This window comes from Phascolarctos cinereus, unplaced genomic scaffold, assembly GCF_003287225.1.
Source record: "Phascolarctos cinereus isolate Bilbo 61053 unplaced genomic scaffold, phaCin_HiC Scaffold_2;HRSCAF=192, whole genome shotgun sequence".
Taxonomy (NCBI): Eukaryota; Metazoa; Chordata; class Mammalia; order Diprotodontia; family Phascolarctidae; genus Phascolarctos; species Phascolarctos cinereus.
The window spans coordinates 169,982,876-170,005,174 of record NW_027555625.1 but is presented as its reverse complement, the minus strand read 5'-3'; the positions used below and the strand labels follow the sequence as shown (position 1 = coordinate 170,005,174).

General features: G+C 37.9%; 1 protein-coding gene across 1 annotated transcript in view; it reads left to right on the top strand.

The window, feature by feature from the left end:
• LOC110210302 (serine/threonine-protein kinase PAK 5-like) overlaps positions 1-22,087 on the top strand; it is a 34,235-nt gene extending 12,148 nt beyond the window's left edge. Inside the window, 7 exon segments of the mRNA XM_078149149.1 lie at positions 9,528-9,749; positions 11,682-11,790; positions 11,793-11,814; positions 14,199-14,325; positions 18,337-18,460; positions 21,059-21,195; positions 21,932-22,087. Coding sequence (XP_078005275.1) covers positions 9,528-9,749; positions 11,682-11,790; positions 11,793-11,814; positions 14,199-14,325; positions 18,337-18,460; positions 21,059-21,195; positions 21,932-22,087 — 897 coding nt within the window.
• Positions 22,088-22,299: the final 212 nt, after the last annotated feature.

Sequence of the window (22,299 nt, the reverse complement as noted above, 5' to 3'; positions counted from 1 at the left end):
TACTCAGCTGGTTTCCCCAAAGAAGGCCTGAAACAAAAAAAAAAGCAAAACAAATCATCAGAGATAAGCATGAGTCATAGAAAGGCAGCCAAAACAGGGACAATATTTGGCTAAAGATGTATAACACAGTGCACTGATGTGCTTTGTAAATTTGCTTTTTGAGCCTATAGGAAATAAATCAGATATAGAAGAACCACACTTTTGGCACTAGTTGCAACACAGATGTGTCCTTTCCTATTTCCTCATATCACCCTAGAGCATAGTTGGGCTAATGTCCAGAAATGACCATCTTTGACTTCTTACATATGTGTGAAGAGGGGGGCAGGGCAGGAAACTCATTCTGTGTAGGGATCAAGGGGATATATTCTTCACTGTGCCTAATCTATTTTGGACTCTTAAATATGTGAAATCAGATTTGCATAGAAGTACCTGACCACATTCACATACATGATTGCTTCTTTTTTTGATACCATATGGTAAGCTCCTCCAGGACAAGTTCCTTGCCATATCTAATCTTTGTTCTAAGAAATTGCTCTACAACCAGTAGGAAACTAATACATGCATGTGAATATATCCCTCTCTCTCTCTCTCTCTCTCTGTATGTATGTGTGTGTGTGTGTATATATATATATATATATATATATATACACACACACACATATGTTTTTATGTGTGTGCATACGTGTGTGCTCATACATGTATACATTTATGTAGTCATGATATACTGTGTATATGAATGTGTTCATATTATATACCTGTACATTTATGTAATTGTATTGTAATCTCATACTATGTGAGGTTATATGAGTTTATGCGTGCTCCTCCTTCTTAGTTCTTTATAGTTTCTTAAAATTTAGAAGATGGAGTAATGCTTCTTATGGCCTCTTCTCCCTGTCCTGTCCAAGCATCTGGTTTGAAGTATTCCTTTCCTACATTCAGCTATTTTGATTGGCAGCCAACAACACAGTGAATTAGTATGTTTGACAAAAGCTAGTATACAAGCATGTTTAACAAGTTTCTGGCTTTTTAAAAAGACATTTTGCATGTTTCTAGTCCTGGTCTAACTGTTCTTTAGCCAGGGAGATTTCTTTTTTCTCCTAATTGCATCCTTTAGAACAGTTTCTACCCATCCCAGATGTTCATCTGGTTAAGACTCTTGAACAGAATGAACATGTTTCCCCTACCCTATCCACAAACTGGTTATCTCAGAAAGGATAAAAGCTTGTTGGTGTATATGATATTCTAGCACTTTTTAACTGGTACCCTAGGTCTGTTATGAATTGAGATATTTTGAGTAAATAAATCTATATCAGTCATTTTAGAAGTAGATCCCAGGGAATGCTCTACTGCAGAAAATATAGCCTAATTGCCAAAACTTACACCCCTGTGTGGAGCAGAGAAATGATGGGAACTAAGTGTTGTAGTAGGCAGGGTGCTGGACCTGGAATTTGGAACCCCTGAGTTCAAATCCTGTCCCACATCCTTGCCACTTGCATGTTACTGAGTGATAGAAGGAGGAGAACTTGCAAGTGGCAATGGGGTGCAAGGAGTATTCCAATTTCCCTGCCTCAACCAGTAAGCCAAGGAGAATGAGTAACAGTACATCCAGTACTGGAAGGGGTGGCCAGGGAGACTATGTAATTAGGGGAAATCTAGGTTTCAATACTACCTAGTAGGTGGAATGATGGGAGAGGAATAGATTTAAGATGAAGGAAAGTTTGTTGCCGGTGGAACAGGAAATGCACAGGGCACAGTGGAAGAACTGAGCGGAGTTAGCATGGAACTTTGGAGTAAGAGGGTTGAAGGTGATGGGAAAGAGGAATCAAGTGGGGGGGGCATGGAATAGGATTTGGGTGATGATCTATGTGAGTTCAGAGTCACTGGGAAATGAAATGTATGACCACGTGTGAGAATGTTCATCATTAGGTGGAGTGCACCATCCTCTACCCTGAAGGGACAGGTGTTGTAGCAGGAAATGGGAGGCCTGAAGTTGAAGGGAAGGTGGCTCTTCTTTGCACTGGAGGGTCTCCAATATCCAATTGAGAGACCAAACTGGCAGCAGGAGGTGGAAGATGACTTGTGCTGGTAGAGATGAAAGTGACCGCTTTTGGGTATATAGAAGATGCTTAGCCTCCACCCTTAAGAGCCTTTCTTCAGAACACGCTGAGCCCAAGAGCATTCATGTCTTTGCCAGTTTATTTGGTGAAAGTGTAATTTTTGTGAAGCCTTGAACTTGAAGGCTATGCCAACATTTTCTATCAAGCCAAAAAGTCTTATAGAATGGACTCACTGACAATTGTTTATAAAGAAGTTGTCCAAGAACCAGCCAAGAGGAATTCTGTGTTGCTCATCATCTTGTTGGCAGAATGTGAAATTTTAGGTCACAGGAGATGCAGTCTGTGTCCATGGGGGAGGGGATAACCACAATGATGAAATCACAGACCATCTGAAATACTGAAGTTCTGAAGCTAGGATCATAGCATAGATCTGAATGTGTGTACAGTGACCTTTCCCAGAAAGGAAGCCTATTTTATAGTTGTCATAACCTTTCTTCTTGTAGACAAAAAAATCCATATTAATCAACATAACAGTCTTGTTGGATCTATGATGTTTGAGATGACAAATTATGCATATTTGGTCAAGCCTCTCTGATTCTGGTTCATGTCTTTTTAAAAAGGCACCATAGAAACAGCCTACTCCTGGTTCATTTAATATTTTGTGGATGCCTAGAATGTTTAGGTTATCTAACTACTTTCACTTTCACTCTATGATTACATTACCTCCTTTTCCTCTCATAGAAGTCCTTGATAATGATTTTCATTCAGGTTATCATTGGTATACTTCTATCCTCTATCCATGTCTTTCCATTGCCTTTTCGTTCATCGACAATTTGGATTGTTTTCTGCTATTGCATTTCTTTCATTCCTTCATAACAGCGCCAGGAGATTATTGATGTTGAAGGAATGAACTATGCTATGGGAGCAGCTTAAAATCACAGAAAGCATTGCACAATTTCCTAAATGCAACCAAATTATTATTTTCTACTTCCTAGTCAACTTTCAGTCTATCTGCATTGCATGGCCTATTTATGTAAACTGCTGGACAAACTCAGTCGTCTACCAGTCCAACTGCATGTCATCATCTGAGCAATACGCTTTCTTCATCCACATGGTTTGTCAGGTGCAGATTGTCAACCAGACTTTTGGGCACATTTAAGAAGATCCTGTGGCAGTCTGTAGTTTGATGTAATCAGCACAGTCATTGGAATGTGAATTCAGAGAAATTACAATAGCAATCCTAGGCCAGGAGAACTGGTGATGAACCATGGCACTCTGCTTTCAGGAAAGAAGGAGGTATCTGTACACAGAGAATGCTGTATATGCTGTTAGATGCAATTTCCCTCTTAGCTTTGCTGAAATTTCCTTTGTTAACAGCAAGGATTGAAACAATCATTTCCTGTATAACTTTGAGATTCAATACCTTAAAAAATCTTTACAAGGAATCACCACATTTACTTTGTCCTATTTTGCAGATTCCATGTTTCCTTTTTTGAAAAAAGTCATGACATTTTACCACCTTCAATAGGACATGTGCTGTTGTGCATAGTCTTTCCCAAATTCCTGATGATGCCTCAACAAGCAATCACATCTGCCAGTTGTTTCAGTACATAGAATATAGTACACCTGAGCCAGCTGACCTGAACTTTTCAAGGACTACTACTAGGTCATATCTTAATATATCTTTACTTTGAAGCTTGGTTATCAATCCCAGAGAGGTGCCATGGCACAATGGATAGAGGACTGGCTTCAGAGTCAGGAGGGCCTAGGGTCAAGTACTACTCTCTATTACCTATTGGCTGTGTGACCTGGCACAAGCCCATTAAGCTATATGTTCCCCAGAACCGTTTTAAAGATAAAATATTTAATAAATGCTTGTTGATTGATTGATTGGTACACTATAGAACAGTTGCCAGTCGACATGGCTAAAGGGATTTTTCACCCTCAAAGCCCCCCACAACAATGAAATCACTGATCTGGGTAAAATAAAACTATTCCCTTTTAGGCCTTGTTGTGTTTTGTCAATCAGTGAATCAAGAAGAATTTCTTAAACTCTCCTATGTGCCTTAGCACTGAAGGTGCAAAGAGAATGGAAAATTCAAAAGCAACCCCTGTCTTTCAGGAGCTTACCTGTTCATGGGGTAGACAACATGCAAATAATACATAGAAAATACATACAGAGTAGGAAGATGGTAAGCTCAGAGGGGGGAAAGTTTGGGAGGGGGCCAGTAAAGGCCTCTTCACAAGGTGGTATCTGAGCTAGTCTTACCAAGGATGCCAAGAGACAACCTCCATTTTAGGAAAGGATACCCCAGAGAGACATCTCAGAAATTTTGTCTCCCACCAAGCTGCATTCATTTGGGACTTCTTTGACTCCTTTACCATCTGCCCCACCCCAACCATCCTCTCCTTTCTTTTCTGGCTTCCTTTTCTATACTGTCTTCTCCCATTAGATTGTAAGCTCCTTGAGGGCTGTCAGGTACCATCTTTATTTTTGTAGTTTTATCCTTAGCATTTGGAACAGTGCCTGCCTACTAGGTCTTTATGAAATAGCTACTGACTATTGACTATGATTCTTTGTACAGGAGCATAAACATCAAATAGACATTAAATCCCTCTTCCTCATCTCTCTTATTTTTCCTGGATAGTGTTCTTAGTTCCTCCAGCTGTCTGCCTTGGCCCTCAAAAGTACCAAGTGACACTCTTATTTACACCTTCTATGCATTCCTTTAAAATCTAAGTTGGTTAATAAGTTCCTGTCAATCTTTGTTGGGCTCTTTTCTTCCCCTTCTCAGAATTATATTTTTCTTTTTGTTTTCCAAAATTCATTCTTAAATGTTTCCCATCTCTCCTGGGCTGACTTCTGTAGAAATTTGGTGCGGGACATCCCACCTCTCTTTCTCTGAGTGCTCTGCAATCTGGTTCTCCAAAAATCTAAGTCACAATTTTCTACTTTCCTTCTAATCTTGGTTGCATTGGCTTTGTGCACAAACTTTTCAATTTAATGTAATCAAAGTTATCCATTTTGCTTTTCGTAATGTTCTCTATGTCCTGTTTGGTCATGGATTCTTCTGTTCTCCATAAATTTGATAGGTAATCTATTCCTTGCTCTCCCAGTTTGCTTACAGGATCAGCCTTTCTCTCTAAATCATGAACCCATTTTGACTTTATTTTGGCATATGGTGTGAGATTTTGACCTATGCCTAGTTTCTGCCATACTCTTTTCCAGTTTTCCCAGGAGTTTTTGTCAAAGAGTGAGATCTTATCCCAGAAGGTGGGGTCTTTGGGTTTATGAAATAACTGATTACTATAATCATTGGCTTCTGTGTCTTGCCTACTCAACCTATTCCACTGATCCACCACTCTGTTTCTTAGCCAGTACCAGGCACTTTGGATGATTGCTGCTTTATGATACAATTTAAGATGTGGAATGGCTAGGCCACTTTCCCCTGCATTTCTTTTCCTTAGTTGCCTTGATATACTAGACCTTTCGTTCTTCCAAGTGAATCTTGTTATTATTTTTTCTAATTATATCAAATAACTTTGTGGTCATTTGATTGGTATGGCACTGAATAAGTAAATTAGCTTAGGTAGAATTCCCATTTTTATTAGATTAGCTTGGCCTACACATGAGCAACTGATATTTTTCCAGTGATTTAGATCTGACTTTATTTGTGTGAAAAGTGTTTTGTAATGGTGTTCAGAGTTTCTGGGTTTGTTTTGGGAGGTAGACTCCTAAATATTTTCTAATGTCTACAGTAACTTTAAATGGAATTACCCTTTCTATCTCTTGTTGTTGGGCTTTGTTGGTAATGCCAATGATATCTATGGGATTCTTTTATAGCCTGCAACTTTGCTAAAGTTGTTTATTATTTCAAGTAGTTTTTCACTTGCTTCTCTAGGGTTCTCTAAGTATATCATCATATCATCTGCAAAGAGTGATAGCTTTGTTTCTTCCTTGCCTATTCTAATACCTTCAATTTCTTTTTCTTCTCTTATTGCTAATGTTTCCAGTATGACATAGAACAACAGTGGTGATAATGGACATCCTTGTTTCACCCCCAAATCTTATTGGAAATGCTTCTAGCTTGTCTCCATTACATATGATGCTTGCTGAAGGTTTTAGGTAGATGCTATTGATTATTTGAAGGAAGACTACATTTACTCCTATGCTCTCTAGTGTTTTTATTAGGAATGGGTGTTGTATTCTGTCAAAAGCTTTATCTGCATCTATTGAGATGATCATGTGGTTTCTGTTAGTTTTGGTGTTGAAATGATCAATTATGCTGATAGTTTTCCTAATATTGAACCAGCCCTGCATTTCTGGTAGAAATCCTACCTGGTCACAGTGTATTACTGTTGTGATAAGAGGCTGTAATCTATTTGCTAATTTGTATTGAAATTTTTTGCATCTGTATTCATTAGAGAAACTGGTCTATCATTTTCTTTGTCTGTTTTGACTCTTGCCAGTTTAGGTATCAACACCATATTTGTATCATAAAAAAAAATTGGTAAGACTCCTTCTCCACCTGTTTTCCCAAGTAGTCTATGTAGTACTGGAATTACTTGTTCTTTAAATGTTTGATAGAATTCCCTTTTAAATCCATCAATCCCTGGAGACTTTTTCGTAGGGAGTTCATCAATGGCTTGTTCAATTTCTTTTTCTGAGATGGGGTTATGTAAGTATTTTACTTCCTCTTCTGTTAATCTGGGCAATTTATATTTTGTAAATATGTATCCATTTTACTGTCAAATTTATTGGCCTGCAGTTTAAAATTGTTTTAATTTCCTCTTCCTTGATGGTGGATTCACCTGTTTCATTTGTTCATTCATCCATCAGGCAATTTGGTTTTCTTCTTTATTTTTGTAAATGAAATTAACCAAAGGTTTATCTATTTTACTGGTTTTTTCATAAAACTCTTAGTTTCATAAAACTCAGCTCTTAGTTTTATGTATAATTCAATAGTTTTCTTAATTTCAATTTTATTGATTTTTCCTTTGGTTTTCAATATTTCTAATTTGGTGTTAAATTGAGGATTTTTAATTGCTTCTTTTTGTAGTTTTTTTAGTTGTATGCCCAATTCATTGATCTGCTCTTTTTCTATTTTATTTATGTAAGCATTTAGAGATATAAAACTTCCCTTAAGGACTGCTTTTGCTGCATCTCATAAGTTTTCGTATGTTGTCTCATTACTGTCATTTTCTTGAATGAATTTATTGATTGTTTCTATGATTTGTTGTTTGACCCAATCATTTTTTAGGATTAGATTATTTAGTTTCCAGTTATTTTTTAGTCTATCTTTCCATGGCCCTTTATTACATATAATTTTTATTCCATCATGATCTGAAAAGGATGCATTTAATATTCTGCCTTTCTGCATTGGTTGGTTTATGCCCAGTACATGGTTGATTTTTGTGTATGTGCCATGTACTGCCAAGAAAAAAGCATATTCCTTTCTATGCCCATTCAAGTTTCTCCAGAGATCTATCATACCTACCTTTTCAAATATTCTCTTCACCTCCTTAACTTCTTTCTTGTTTATTTTGTGGTTAGATTTATCTAGTACAGAGTGGGGAGGTTGAGGTCCCTCACTAGTATAGTTTTGCTGTCTATTTCTTCTTATAACTCCCTGAACTTCTCCTCTAAGAATGTGGATGCTATACCATTTGGTGCATATATGTTTAGTAATGATATGACTTTATTGTCTGTGGTAGCTTTTAGCAGGATGTAGTTTATTCCTTAATTCTTTTGATAAGACCTATTTTTATTTTTGCTTTCTCTGACATCAGGATTGCTACACTGCTTTTTTCCCCTTCAGCTGAAGCATAATATATTCTGCTCCAGCCTTTTACCTTTGCCCTGTGTGTGGCACTCTTTTTTAAATGTCTTTCCTGTAAACAACAGACTGTAGGATGATGGTTTTGAATCCCTTCTGTTATCCGCTTCTGATTTATGGGAGATTTCATCCCATTCACATTCACAGTTATGATCACTATCTTTGTCTTTCTCTCCATCCTTCCCCTCCCTCCCGTTGATGCTTTTCTTTCTCCTTTTCTCTCCTCACTAGTGTTTTGCTTTGGACCACTGCCTCCCTCAGTCCCTCCTCCATTCTATTAGCCCCTTCCCTTTTCTTCCCTTTTCCTCTTAGTACTTTTTCCCTCCCTTCTATACCCCCTCCCTTTTCATTGCCCTTTTCCCTCCTACTGCCTATAGGGCAAGTTAGATTTCTATACCTAACTGATTATGTTATTCCCTTCTTGAGCCAAATCTGTGGAGAGTAAGGTTCAAACAGTTCTTATATCCCTCCCTTCTTTCCCTCTGCTGTAACAGGTTTTTGTGTCTTACAATGTAATTTACCTTGTCTGCCTCCTTTCCTTTTTTCTCCATACATTTTCTTAGATCAGATTAATCCACTTACTTGGATTCATTTAACCCACTTGATTAGATCTTTTATTTTATCATTACATCAAAGTCAACTTATATCTGCCCCCTTTATATATATCTCTTTGACATGGTAGAATAACGATACACTTCTCAAGAGGTACAAGTGTCATCTGCCCTGGTAGGGATGTCAACAGTTTGCCCTTATTTACAAAATATTGTATCTTTCTGTCCCATTTACATTTTTATGTCCCTCTTGAGTCTTGCATTTGAAGATCAGATTTTCTGTTGAGCTTTTGTCTTTTAATGAGGAAGGTTTGGATGTGCTGTATTTCCATGAATAGCCATCTCCTTCCCTGAAAGATCATGCTCATTTTCACAGGGTAGTTGATCCTTGGTTGGTAATCCCAGCTCCTTTGCCTCATGGAATATCATGTTCCACGCCCTGTGGTCTTTTCATGTAGAAGCTGCAAGTAATCCTGACTGCTGTGGTTCCATGATATTTCAATTGTTTCTTTCTGGCTGCTTGCAGTATTTTCTCTCTGACCTGGTAATTGCAGAATTTGGCTGCTATATTCCTTGGCGTTTTCAATTTGAGATCTCTTTCAGGAGGTGATCAAGCTATGGCTATTTTGCCCTCTGGTTCTAGGACCACAGGGCAGTCCAAGTGGTCTGGAGAGTATTCCAATGCCAATATCACATCTGTTTCTCAGGTCAGTAAACTTCTCCACATGCTCTCCTCCATGTGTCTCATTCCATTTACAGATATCCTGATACTAATATATATTCTTCATATACAGTAGTATTTGTTCTCTCCCTCCATCTTTATCTGTCATATTTCTTTTAAAGAAGATATACCCTTACAAAGGTAGCTACTTTGCCCTCTTGGGTCTAATCTTACCAAGTCTCAAATATCCCTATGGGGTCAAATTTGCTTCTTCATATTGCACTCTCTAGTTCATCTTGATTGTTACCCATATTTTGTTCATTTGTGTCCAGATATCTGAAACCATGAGCTTTATTTGTGGCTCGTGTCTTGGATGATTTCCTATAAAATCCTAAATGTCTTGTTATTCTTTTTATACCAGCCATGTAGAGCATCCTATGAAGACAGCTGGGATGCTCTGCAGCTTGTCTGCAGCCCCGGTGACCCTCGGGAATTCCTCGCAAATTTTGTGCAGCTGGGAGAAGGGTCAACGGCAATAGCCGACCAAGGCACAGTCACGGACACAGAAAAAAGAGTGGCCATCAAAAGAATGGACATAACGCGACAACAGAAGCCTCAGCTACTTTTGAATGAGATAAATCATGTGCCCTGAGCACTTTTCTATTGCTTGATGAAAGGGGGATTGGCCCTGGAAGATGTTTTTCAAGTGATTGGTCTAGTTGGTAAGAGCCCTGTGATCATTCCGATGTTCAGGTTGACTGATTTTAGAAGCTATGTTCAATGAAGCCAGAAAAGGGGAGGAGAAGATCAATATTCTTAGTCTTCTTTTGGCACCAATGTCTGGGGAACACAAAAAAATCATGCACATTCTCTAATTAAACCTCATAGTATCTGATGGTGGAGTCTCAGGGAAGGAGTTGAGAGAACAAGTGTATTAGGAGTGGAAGCACAGGATTGGGTCGCTCAGGACATGGGTCACCAGGTCATAGATTCTGATCTAGAAGAGGCCTCAGAGCATCTAATCCAGCCCCCTTGTTTTAAAGGGGAGGAAACTGAAGCCCAGAGAAGTTTAGGGCTTTCTCCCAGATCACAAGGGTAGTAAATTAGTAGGGTCAGGATTCAAACTAAGATTGCCTGATTCCAAATACAGCTATCTATCCACTACACCAAATGCCCGCTTTGCTTCTAATACCTGAGTGACTGTGAGTTATTTACTTTTTCCTTTCTGGGTCTCCATTTTCTTATCAAACAGAATCAAGGGGCCAGACTAGATATGCTCTAAAGTTTCTTCCATCTCTAAATCTTATAATTCTATGAAAGAATACTCTTCTTTATCACTAAGAAAACAGATTCCTTAGCAGTCAAATCACTTGTCCACTCTAATGGGAAATTGATGATGTTGAGCGCTGGGTATTTGAGCAGTTTCTGGAAGGTAGTTCTTTGACAGATACACTCCTGCTAAGTCAACTTGTTTACTGTTTAGAGGTCATTCAAAGACCCTGGTTAGTTAACTTATCTTTTTCCCATCAGATACAGTGTCTTGACAATTGATATGTTCACATTAAGTCATGTTTACCAATGCCCTATCTAGAGACATGTTATTATCAGTGAAAGTATTAGCTGAAGTCCTAATGGCAATAATGACATTTCTAAAATCTACATTACCCAACTCCCAGAAGGGAGTGACCTCTTTACCCTCATTTTTTCTCTCAAAAATTTTACCCAACTCCCAGAAGGGAGTGACCTCTTTACCCTCATTTTTTCTCTCAAAAATTTCTTACACATTAATGGATCAAGAACCAGAAGCTGTAAAATTATGGACAGCCATGAAGCTAAATACGTAACTTTCCACTTTAAAAGAAATCGATGGAAACTGATTTGATTCTTTAAGAATGCTTTCCATGTAGCATTGCCACCTACAGTTTCTCTGAGGAAGGATCAGGTGCACCACTTGCCTGATGTGTTGCTCAACTGAATTGCTATTTTTATAAGTACCCATATATACTTTTATAAATAGTACGATAAGTGTGGTGGTCTGACTTTGTCTTATGAACCATCCCAAGATATTTGCTGGATCACATCTTCTTCTGCCTTTAATCCAATGGCCCCAAATCCCATGGTCCTTTCAAACTGATGAAACACTTGTCCAGCTATTATAAGGATTTTTTTTCAAAAGGAAATTCCTTCCTATTGAGTTTATTGTGTTAATTGATTAGGGTGAGGAGAATAGAATCCCACTCTTACACACTTGTAAGTTTTAAAAGTCTAATAGTGAGAAGAACTGTCTCCAGAGGAAAAAAATAGAATTTTAACTTCTCATGCAAACAAGCATGTGAAGAATTTGTGATTTTCTTAGTATGTGACTCCAGGACTCCCATTTATGACTTAGTGGATAAGTCCTAGAGAATCTCTTGATACATGCAGAGGTTTTTCACTTGCCCAAGGGGACTCAGCTAGTAGATATGAGAGGCAGGCTGTTAACCCAGGTCTTCCTGGCCCTGGATCCACAACCAGATTTGTCATTCCAGACCCTCTCTTTACTAACTGTCAGGTCATTTCCTTTTCTTTTGTATAGGTTGCTATGAGCAATTACCATCATGAAAACATGGTTGAAATGTACAATCCTCCTTATCTTGTTGGAGATGAGCTGTGGGTTTTAATGGATCTTTTAGAAGGTGGGGCCTTAAAGAAATTGTAACTCACATGAGGCAAGTTTATTTAGTAACTAGAGATCCCTGGGAGACTCTTTTTTTCATACACTTGACTTTCCCTCACAGGTGGTAACCCAGTGACACATGTGATCATTAGATCAACCCTGTTAAGATCTCCATTTAAGTCTAAGAAATTCATAGGTAGGCAATGCATCTTTCCATCACAGAACACTCCCCATACAGTAGACAGGGAATAAGCCAACATTCAAATATCTATTGAATTGAAGTTCACATGCCCTTCCACATGAGAAATGCTCCGTGATAAACAGTGTAAGACTGAATCATGTTCTTTACTTTTTAATCAATCAGTCCACATATATTCATTTATTACATGCTTTCTCTGTGCTATGAACTTCACTAAGTGGCTGGGATATCAAGAGAGACAAAAACAGTCCCTGCCCTCCAGGAGATATCACTTCAATCAGGGAAACAACACAGAAATAAATAGCTCTGTGAAAGATATATACAGAGTAGCTGGTAGATACTTGGAGCAGAAGGCTCTAGAAGCTTGGCGACCAAGAGTAGCTTCTTCTCTAAAGTAGTATTTGGGCCACCTTCTTTCAAGAAGCCAGCAGAACTAGGAGGCAGAAGTCAGAAAGGAGAAGTATTCCAAGCATGTAGGAAGTACATTAATACTGCATGCTACAGGAAATTGAAGAGAGGGGCAAGACAAGAGATATTTTCAAATTTGTTTCAAATGAAATATAGCAGTTATAAGACCAACCATAGAATATCATTTTGTTACATATAAGAAGACAGAAATATACATCTGCTTTGTTTGAAAACAGTCTTGAAAGAGAAAGTAGTACCTTCCATCCAGTTGCTTCTGCCTCTTGCCTCCCTACAAGTTCCATAAATGAAGGTAGAGGCAGGAGAGTAAGCCTCAGTGAGGAGAAGGTAGGGAAGCTTTGTGAAAGTACAATTATGTTGGTAGATGACTGATGAAGCACAAAAGGATGGACTGGCCCCATGTTGTTCCCCAGAAGTTTTTCCAGTTGGTAGCTTCCAGCCACAAAATGGAGGCCACTGAAGGGGGCTGGGGAGGGAATGAAGATCTCCACCAATTCTCTCTGCAGCTTCAGCTGGTAGGATATTTTCTCCATGGGAGCCCTAGCACAGGACTAGGTACATACAGGCAAATCTCCTCCTTCCTGAGGCAATGCACTCTGCAGGTTCCTGAGAACACAGAAACCTGCAAATCCTAGACTTTACCAGATTCTAAAGATGATAGTCCGAAGGGAAATTTGTTCATGTGGCAACATGTGAGGAAAGGCTCTCCAAATTTCTTTCGAAATGAAACTTCTTGCTTCCTTAAAAAGTTTTCAATTTTGAGGATGAAATCAGGGGAAGGATCCTAATTGGCTGCTCAGCTCTCTCTTCCTCCTCCTGATAGAACAGAGTGGACCTATCTTTTGGTCTTCTCCTGATTTTTCTTTTAGCAGGTACAGAGAAGTGGGACTGGGGCACCAGGATTGAAGAGGAAGCAGTTGAGAAACTGTCAGGCTGTGTCTGGAATATACCAAATCTTAAACTATAACTAAGCAAATTTGGGAAGTTTCTACCTTTAGAATTTTGATCAATGATGATAAATTGTTTGGTTAGATGAAATAAATTTCATTCTCATTCCTCTGAATTAAATCTTGATTAGCATACAAAGCTTTCTAGAAATCAATAATAATAATACTGTCAACTTCAGCTTGCTCTGTATAGTTCAAATTCATTGAGTTAGAGATCAGTCTCAGAACGTTTTAGCAGATGAAGCCTGAATTTGAGAGGGATGATTTCTCAAAGGGTGAGGAACAATGTAATGTAGCCAGTTATTATTATAGACCCCTGCAGACTTTGATGGTCTGCTTGGAACAAAATACAATCCCTTAAGTTGGAGAAAAATGCAATAGAAGGAAGATAAGGATACTTTCTATTCTAATCATTTAAGACACATTTCGCTGATGTCAACATAAATGAATTCCAAAATAAAAAGTGGCTTTTCCTTCTGGGTAATTACCATAACTAGGGAAAGAAATTATAGCTTTGTGTGCCTTTGTTAGATGTCAACACTGGCAATTAGACATTGCTAGGTCAGACAAAGTCACCAACATGTTCACAAGAAAGTAATGGAGATGGAGACTTTGGTCCATTCTGCTTCCGTTCCCCCTTCCTTTGCCTTGCCTTCCCTTCCTTTCCCTAACTCCTCTTTATATCATTTGCTTTGTCCAAGAAGAATCTCTAGTATCTTTTGAATGAACCTAATTAAGTGCCTATACAATCTTATATAGAAAGGAACATGGTCTAAAGAAGCTCTCAACCTGTCCATTTGATTTTACTTGAAACTTATCCTTAATCCTTTTAAGTTGCTTTTTAAATACGATTTCTGTTTTTAGAATGAATGAAGAACAAATAGCCATAGTGTGCTTATCTGCCCTGAGGGCTCTTTGGTATCTACACAACCAAGGGATTATTCATAGAGACATCAAGAGTGACTGCATCCTCCTCACAAGTGATGGCAGGGTAAGATATTAGGATTTTCCTTGTGATTGGTAAAAGCACAGAATAAAATCTGATCATCAGCTGTAGACATCAGCCTCGAGGACAGGTTTCCTGGAGATACTGGTTCCTCTAGACTATGAACTTCTCAACTTGGTGTCTCTGCTGCCTCCCCTTGGCACATGCATTATGAAGAAGGACATCATGGGCTATGGTCACAATAATGAAAATGTCATCCAATCCATCACACCTTAAGCTTGAGCCAAAATTTCAATTGCATTTCTTTGCTTGAACAGTGACTACAGAAACTCAGGGAGTGTAGAAACTTCATTTTCCCCTTACTGCTTTAACTCTAAAGAAAATTAGCTGTCCTCCACACTTATGAATTAAAATATCTCTTGTGCTTCTATTCCAAATTTAATTGAAGGTATCACCTATTTGAACCATTATCTGGTTGGGCTCTCCAACGTATTGAAACTCAGCTATTGTTGGCATTTCCATAGAGGCTACCTGCTTGGACAAGTAGTCAAGGCAGCCATTTCATACATTCCTTCAATGCATCAGCTGCTTTACACTTTAGAAGATTACTATAGAGAAGTGAAGGAAGAAAAGCTGAACCCTGAAAGGAAATTTGGATTAGCAGAATGAATGTAAAATGAAATCTAACCAAGATGGCCTACTTGACCCATCTCCCTGCCATTGAGGGCCATGACACCAATGATAAATGGAAAAAAATATCTCCTAGACATTTTTTCCCCAAAGGTAGCACAGTCATAATTGTCCAGGTATCTTGGCATTAGATCAGCCTTCTTTCAGAAATGATTCAGAGTCGAGGTAAAATCTAGAGACCTAAGAACACTGTGTTCATTGAATGGCCTTCGGATGCCCTTCCAGCCATGTCTTGCTTAGTCAAAAAGGGAAAAAATAAAAAATAAAAAAAAAGATTTATCTGAAGTAATTTTTTTTTTGCATTTTTACACCATTTGAAAAAATTTTTTTCAAAATTCCCAGCTGTTTATATAAAGTTACTGAAAAAAAAAATTCTTAACATTCAATATGTTTTATTGATGCCACGTTTTATACTTTTCAAAACCCTGTGAAATAGATGGAGTGGGCCCAGCTTTTCTTATCCCCATTTCATATAAAAGGAAAGTTAGTGATATGGCCAACTCCAGTTTTCTGACATGTTACTTCCCTAACTATGTTCTCTGCCATCCATTAACCCTGGCCTCCTTGCTGTTCCTGCCACAAGACACTCCATGTTTGGACTCTGGGTATTTTTGCTGGCTGGAATTCTTCCCCTGCTCATCTCTACCTCCTGGCTTCCTTGGCTTCTTTGAATTGCCAGCTAAAACTCCACCTACTATAAGAGGTCTTTCCCAATCCTTCTTAATGCCACTGCCTTCCCTGTTATTTTCTCCAACTTATTATACATATATGTACATATATGTATATAGAGAGATAGATAAAAATTTGTTATCATTTGTGCATATGTACGTATATATGTATCTTTTTTGTACATAATTGTCTCCACCAGGAGACTGTGAGCTACTGAAGAGAACAGACTTTTGTCTTTCTTTGTATCCCTATCTGTGTGCATAGTCACTGTCTCACAATAGCTGCTTTAATGCTTATTGACTGTATAGCTACTTTTCCATATAATAAGATGATAGATTATAGCTCCAAAGAAAAATATGAAAGTAAAGAAATAAAATAGAGTGATTGGGACTACTATGGTTTCATTTAAGCTGTTCACATAATAAGTGCCATTGTCTCAGTTTTACCAAAGACTTTCTAGTTCAGTAGACTTCTAAGGTACCTGGGGACTGAATATCTTTTCATTTTTTTAAAATTTCTTTTTTTATCCCTTGAAAAATATGAAATTCAAAGTTAATCATTCAAAAACTTGGAAATCCAACTAAACATGCTTTGATCTAGCATTTTTTCCATGAGGATGTCAAGATAATTTGTCAAAAGTTTTACTAAAATGGAGGCCAACTGAGTTCCTCTAATCTACAGTCTACTAAGCCAGAATATCAGGATTAAAAATGACTTTAATCTCTCATGACTGTGAGTATAAGCTGATCAACATGAAGCCATGTTGACCATGTGAGATCATTGCTTTCTTTTCTACATACCTATTTTCCATATTGACCTTACTCTAAGAAATCCTAAAGTCCAGGACAGCTATCTTCAGTGACCATACCAGGAAGGGTTTTAGAATCACAGAATCTCAAATTCGAAAGACATCTCCCATACCATCTAGTCCAATGCATACACAAATAAGAGACCATGTAACAACTGACTATCCCCACTCATTCATGAAGAGCTGTAGTGACAGGAGGACAGAGAATAAATCTCATTAGAATCATCGAAGAGGTAGGAGAAACTCAAAAGATACTCTAGCCCAGCCCAGTCCTTCTTCCCCTCTTTATACACCCTGTCCATTTTAAATATTACAAAGCAGATTCCTAGAGTTAAGAAACTTGCCAAAATGATACAGTACTGAAAAACAGTTGGGACCTCTTACACCTAGATGATTCCTCACCATTCCTACTCCTTTGGCCAAAAAAAGCTGGTTTTATGCCCCAACTAGACATCTCATTTTCAGAGCACTCTTTTCTTGTATTCTGGTAGAGAAGAAATCACTGCATTTGTAGCCATGTAGCTGAAGTTCCAATCCTAGCTGTTTACTTACTCGTTTTGCAACCTTAGGTAACTCATTTCTATCATCATACCTCAGTTTGCTCATCCATAAAACACTCGACTTGTCCTAGATGATCTCCAAGGTGGCTTCTGGCTCCAAATCTTACTATACCACTGCATTGCAACTTCTTTCCCTCTTCTCTAACACCTGACTTATTTATGGCTCTGCTCTGAGAAATCCAGAACAAACACACCAGTTACTTATTGGGGAAGAAGCCATCATGGTTTGATTAATCAACAAGCATCTATTGAGTGCCTACTATGTGTCAAGCACAGTGCTGGCCACAGGAGATGGAGACAAAAATTTAATATGTTCTGTTTTCAAGAAGCTCACATTTCATCAGTGGAAGGAATGCAAGGTATGATCTGAAGTACTCAGTTCAATGAGTTCTTTAGCCATCCACTACCTAGGTGACAAAAACATCAACCATAACAACAGAGTTTATATAGCACTTGGTTTGCAAAGCACTTTTTATGTGTTAACTCATATGATGCCCTTCAATAACCCTGTGAGGTAGATGCCATTGTGTTTCATGGTTTTCAGTATTCTTGAACTTTCCCTGCTATATAGTCTGCAATCCCCCATACGTACTCTGGCCTCTTTTCTTTTTCTTTCATAAAACGGTCCATCTCTTCCTGACTCTGGCTGTTCTCATTGGTGGTCCTCTAAGCTTAGAATGCTCCCTTCCTTATCTGCAGCTCCTGGCTTCCTTGACCTCCTTCAAGTTTCAACTCAAGGCCTACCTTCTACAAGAAGCCTTTCCTAATCCTCCTTACTCTTTTTGAGTGCCCTTCTTCTGAGACTTCCCCCAAGTGAAGCCTGTAGAGATCCTGTTTGGACATAATTGTTTGCAGGTCCTCTCCCCAATTAGACTATGAGCTCCTTGAGACCAGGAACTATGTTTTGCCTTTCTGTATGTCTCCAGAGCTTATCCTAGTGCTTGACATATGCTTAACCAATGAGTGTTGACTTGACTGATAAGGAAACTGAAGCAGAAAGGTGTTTTTTAAAATGACTTGCTCAGCAAATGACACACCTAGCAAGTATATGAGGCTGTCAAGTCTAGTGCTCCATGCATTGCGACACCCAGCTGCCTCATGAGTGAGACACCATTTCAAAAGAAAATCAGATACATATTGATATATACTGTTCTAGGCATCACAGGGGAGATGAAAATATCTGCTAAAATACTGCAAATATTATCTGCTATTGGCCAGAATATGACAACTCATTTAATTTTTAATTTTGTATCTTACTTCATTCATGTCTATATGGAATGGCAGGAAACATGGTCAAGGGGTCCTGTTGTTGCATCTATTGTTTTCCAGATAATGTTAGCCGATTTTGGCTTCTGTGCCCAACTTTCAGCACGAGTCCCAAAGAGTTCATCATTTATTGGGACTCTGTACTGGATGGCACCAGAGGTTATAGGAAGACTACCATATGGAAAGGAGCTAAGGAAAAGAAAAACCATCCTTTCTGCAATCATGAAATACATGAAAGCAAGTGTACATATCATAAGGCCAGGAAGATGGTGAGATCTCAATATATTTATATACATAACTACATAGGCATATACACAAAACATATATAAATATATGCAGAGAATATGTACATTTATATGTACATGTGTTTATGTACATTATACAGGTAAATGTATGCATATATTTATATGGATATACCTATCTCTATCTATCTATATACATACACATGAAAAGTACACATAGACATATATGATGATGTCTTCAGAGCCACAGAAGGAAACTTTTTCTCACTCATTCCATTATTCTACAGTTATATGTCTTATACTTTTCCTTCCAAATTTAAGAAAAAATGGCATTACTACCCAGTCATATCATTTACTTTATTTAGAAAGGCAACATAGCATAACTGACAGAGCATGAGAATTGTAGTCAGGGGGAAGTGGGTTGAAATCCTTCCTCAAACTCTTGCTGGTTGTATGACCCTGGGTAATTCACTTCACCCTTAATCTCTCTGTACTTCAATTTGCTCATCTTGAAAATGGAGGGGAGGATGTGTTAGGAGAGACAGAGCATCAGCCTCTAAAATTCCAAACATATTTAAATCTTGGATCCTAGGGTCATAATTGAATCTGAATTATGTTTAGCTCTCTTCTAAAATTTGAATCTACCCTCAAAAGATAAAAAATATGTATCTCAGTTATTAAGTTTTACTTAAAGAGTTGTCCAGTTTCCTTAAGGAGTCTACTCTAAATGAATTAGCGACCATTGTCATGTATAAAATCCAGTATTTTCCCTATTGAGGATTCAGCCTCATTACATAGCTGCAGACTAGAAGTAAAGGTGTAGCGAGAATTACTGAAATGAGCAAATTGCCTGAATGAAACCTGAGGACGTGTGTATATAGTGCAGCTTGTGTAACCTTGGATGATTACTCAATTCAATTTTTTTCATCTTGGCCCTGAGATTAAAAACTGTAAATACAGGCCATTGAATAGGGTATAATAGGAATATATCGAGTAGATAAGGTGTGGCAGTAATTGGAAATTGATACTGTGGTTATTTCATTCCCATTGTTCAGACTTCCTTTTCTTTAACCAGAAATCATTGGGCATCATCTGCCTATTCTTCTCCCTGTACCCTGAAACTGGATTTATAAAGCCAAATGCTGCACATTCTGGTTTTAAAAGACAACACACAACCAAAAGATTCCTAAAAGGGAAAGTTTTGCCAAAATAGTTGAACTTCTGGGTTTTTTCTTTTTAACTTCCTTATCTATCATTAATTTGTATTGGAAACTTTTATTTTTAACAATACAACCAAGTACATTTTGTTTATATCTTGGCAGCAGGTAGTGGGGGAATGGTCTATTCTTTTGGTTTGATTGGTATAGGGGCCTTCCAATGAGGAAATTCTCTCTCCTGATATAGACCTGTGAGTACTGTGTACTTTTGCACAGTTCCCTGAGACATTAAGTGAATTGCCCAGACTCACAAAGCTAGCATATGTAAGAGATGATCCTCAGGATTTCCTTACTCTGAAGGAAGTTCTCTATCCACTATAACATGCCATGTTGCCTCTCCTACTATGTTAACAGAATACAATTTCCCCTGTTGCTCAACATTTAAGTTGTTTTTCAGTCTTGGTAATCACACATACTGCTGATGTGCAAATCCTCCAACAGACAGTTCTTTTTCATTTTGTTTTTTGCTGATATTTTCAGGTTCTATTCCTAACAATGGCATTATGAGTTCAAAGGCTAGGATTGCTTTTGAAATGGTTAATGTGCACTGCTACGTTGCTCTCCAAAATGATTCTACAATGTACTCCACAACCCTGCCAGCATTGAGTTTTGATGCTCTGAATTATTTTTGCTTAGATGGTGATTATGAGGTAGTACCTCAAAGTTCCTTGTAATGTACGTCTCTTCAGTAGTAAGACTGAGATTTCCCAAGGAATAATTCACAATTTTGTATGTCATCTTTTGAATATTATCTTTTCATATCCTTTGACTATCATCCATCTAAACCTAAGGGGGAAAAAAGTATCAGAAATGTATTCTTTAGAATGTGACACTATTTCAATTTGACTTTCAGTCTACTAAGTATAAGTATAAGTATAAGTATAAGTATCCTATTGTTTCATCTTCACGTAAAGCATTTTAAACACCATTTTTCTTAAGTAGAGAGTTTGAAGTGTTCGGTTATTTTGACAACCTCTTTTAATTTGTTGAAGACTTACTGTCAGCCAGCTGCAGGGGGTAAAAAAGGTTCTAATGAAAGCAATAAACTCTGGAATGATAATTTGTACATTTGCTTTGGTAGAATATTATTGATGAGCTCTACTTCCTTACAAGGCCAACCAGAAACCTTCATGAGAAATTAGAATTGTTTTCTTTAGGATAAACTGATACTTAAATTAAACCTCTGTCTAGAAATATATGCTTTCAAAAATCTCCCTCAGTTTATTATTGATGAATCATTTGTGAATTACTTGATTTCTGTAGGCAAAATAAGTACTTCAGAATGACTATTTCCCCCTCAATAGTAATCTATCAGCTTGATAAAACAGGTGGATATCTGGTCCATGGACATAGTAGTCATCGAAATGATTGATGGACAACCTCCATATTTTAATGAGACCCCATACCAGGCAATCCATAAAATCTATGACAGCTTGCCTCCAAGAATGAAGACCCTATACAAGGTGATGATGAGTCCGTTTTATTCAATATCAAAAAATTATTAACTAATATGCGACATTGGCATTCTGGGACCAGGGATATTGCATGTAAGCAGTTATCAACTACTCTATTTATTTCAACTTGAAATGGATCTATTGATTAGGAGAGAATCCTAGAATCTTAGGAGGGGCCTTAGAGATTTTGTAGCTGTACCTGAAGTATGAATACTCCTTTAAGTTCCTTTTTTTGCATGTGTTACTATTATAAAACATTCTATTTTTTTGCTTGTTTGAATTGATGGTTCCAGGATAAATTATTTCTAGTAATGGAAATCAATGTTCTTTTGACTTCCATGTTCCCATTAGGGTTATTTCTTAGAATTAGACTAAGTTAGCTTTCTGATGACATATTTGAGAAACCAACTGACAAACCTCAGATAATTATCTATGAAAAACCCGTATAACAGAAAGGAAAGAAATACAAATATTAGAGATAGAAGAAAGTCCTAGGCTAGAATCCTGGCTCAGGAAATTACTAGAGATCTTGGTCTGGTGACTTATCCCCCTCAGCCTGTTTCTTTATACATAAAATGGTGATAATAATCAATTGATTACCTGTCTCATGAGGTAGTTGTCTGAATCACATTAGATAATATAGGCAATGGATTTTTCTTACCCAAAAAGACTTTGTCAAAGTAAATTGTTGTTGGGGTATGATGATTTATATTTTCTTATTTGTGATGCCTGTGTGATATTACAGCTTTCATCAGTGCTTCAAGACTTCCTACATTCTATATTGGTAAGGGAACCCTCCCAGAGAGCAACAGCAGAAGATCTCATGGAACAACCATTTTTGGAACTAGCAGGCCCACCTGCTTGCATGATACCTCTCCTAAAAACACATAGGCACCTCTAACAGGTGGGCACTGTACTTCGAGATCTGAAGGAGGATTTCCCAGGTGAGATTTGGGGACAGCATGAAAACCATGGGGAAGTCTAAAAACCTGTCATTTCCATTATTTTTTTGAGCCCTTCAGCCAGCAAACCTGAAAGACTTCAGATAGAGATTTCTTTTTTGAAAAGGTAATAACACATTGCACATGTAGGGTAAGCCACAGTAGTTTGCTC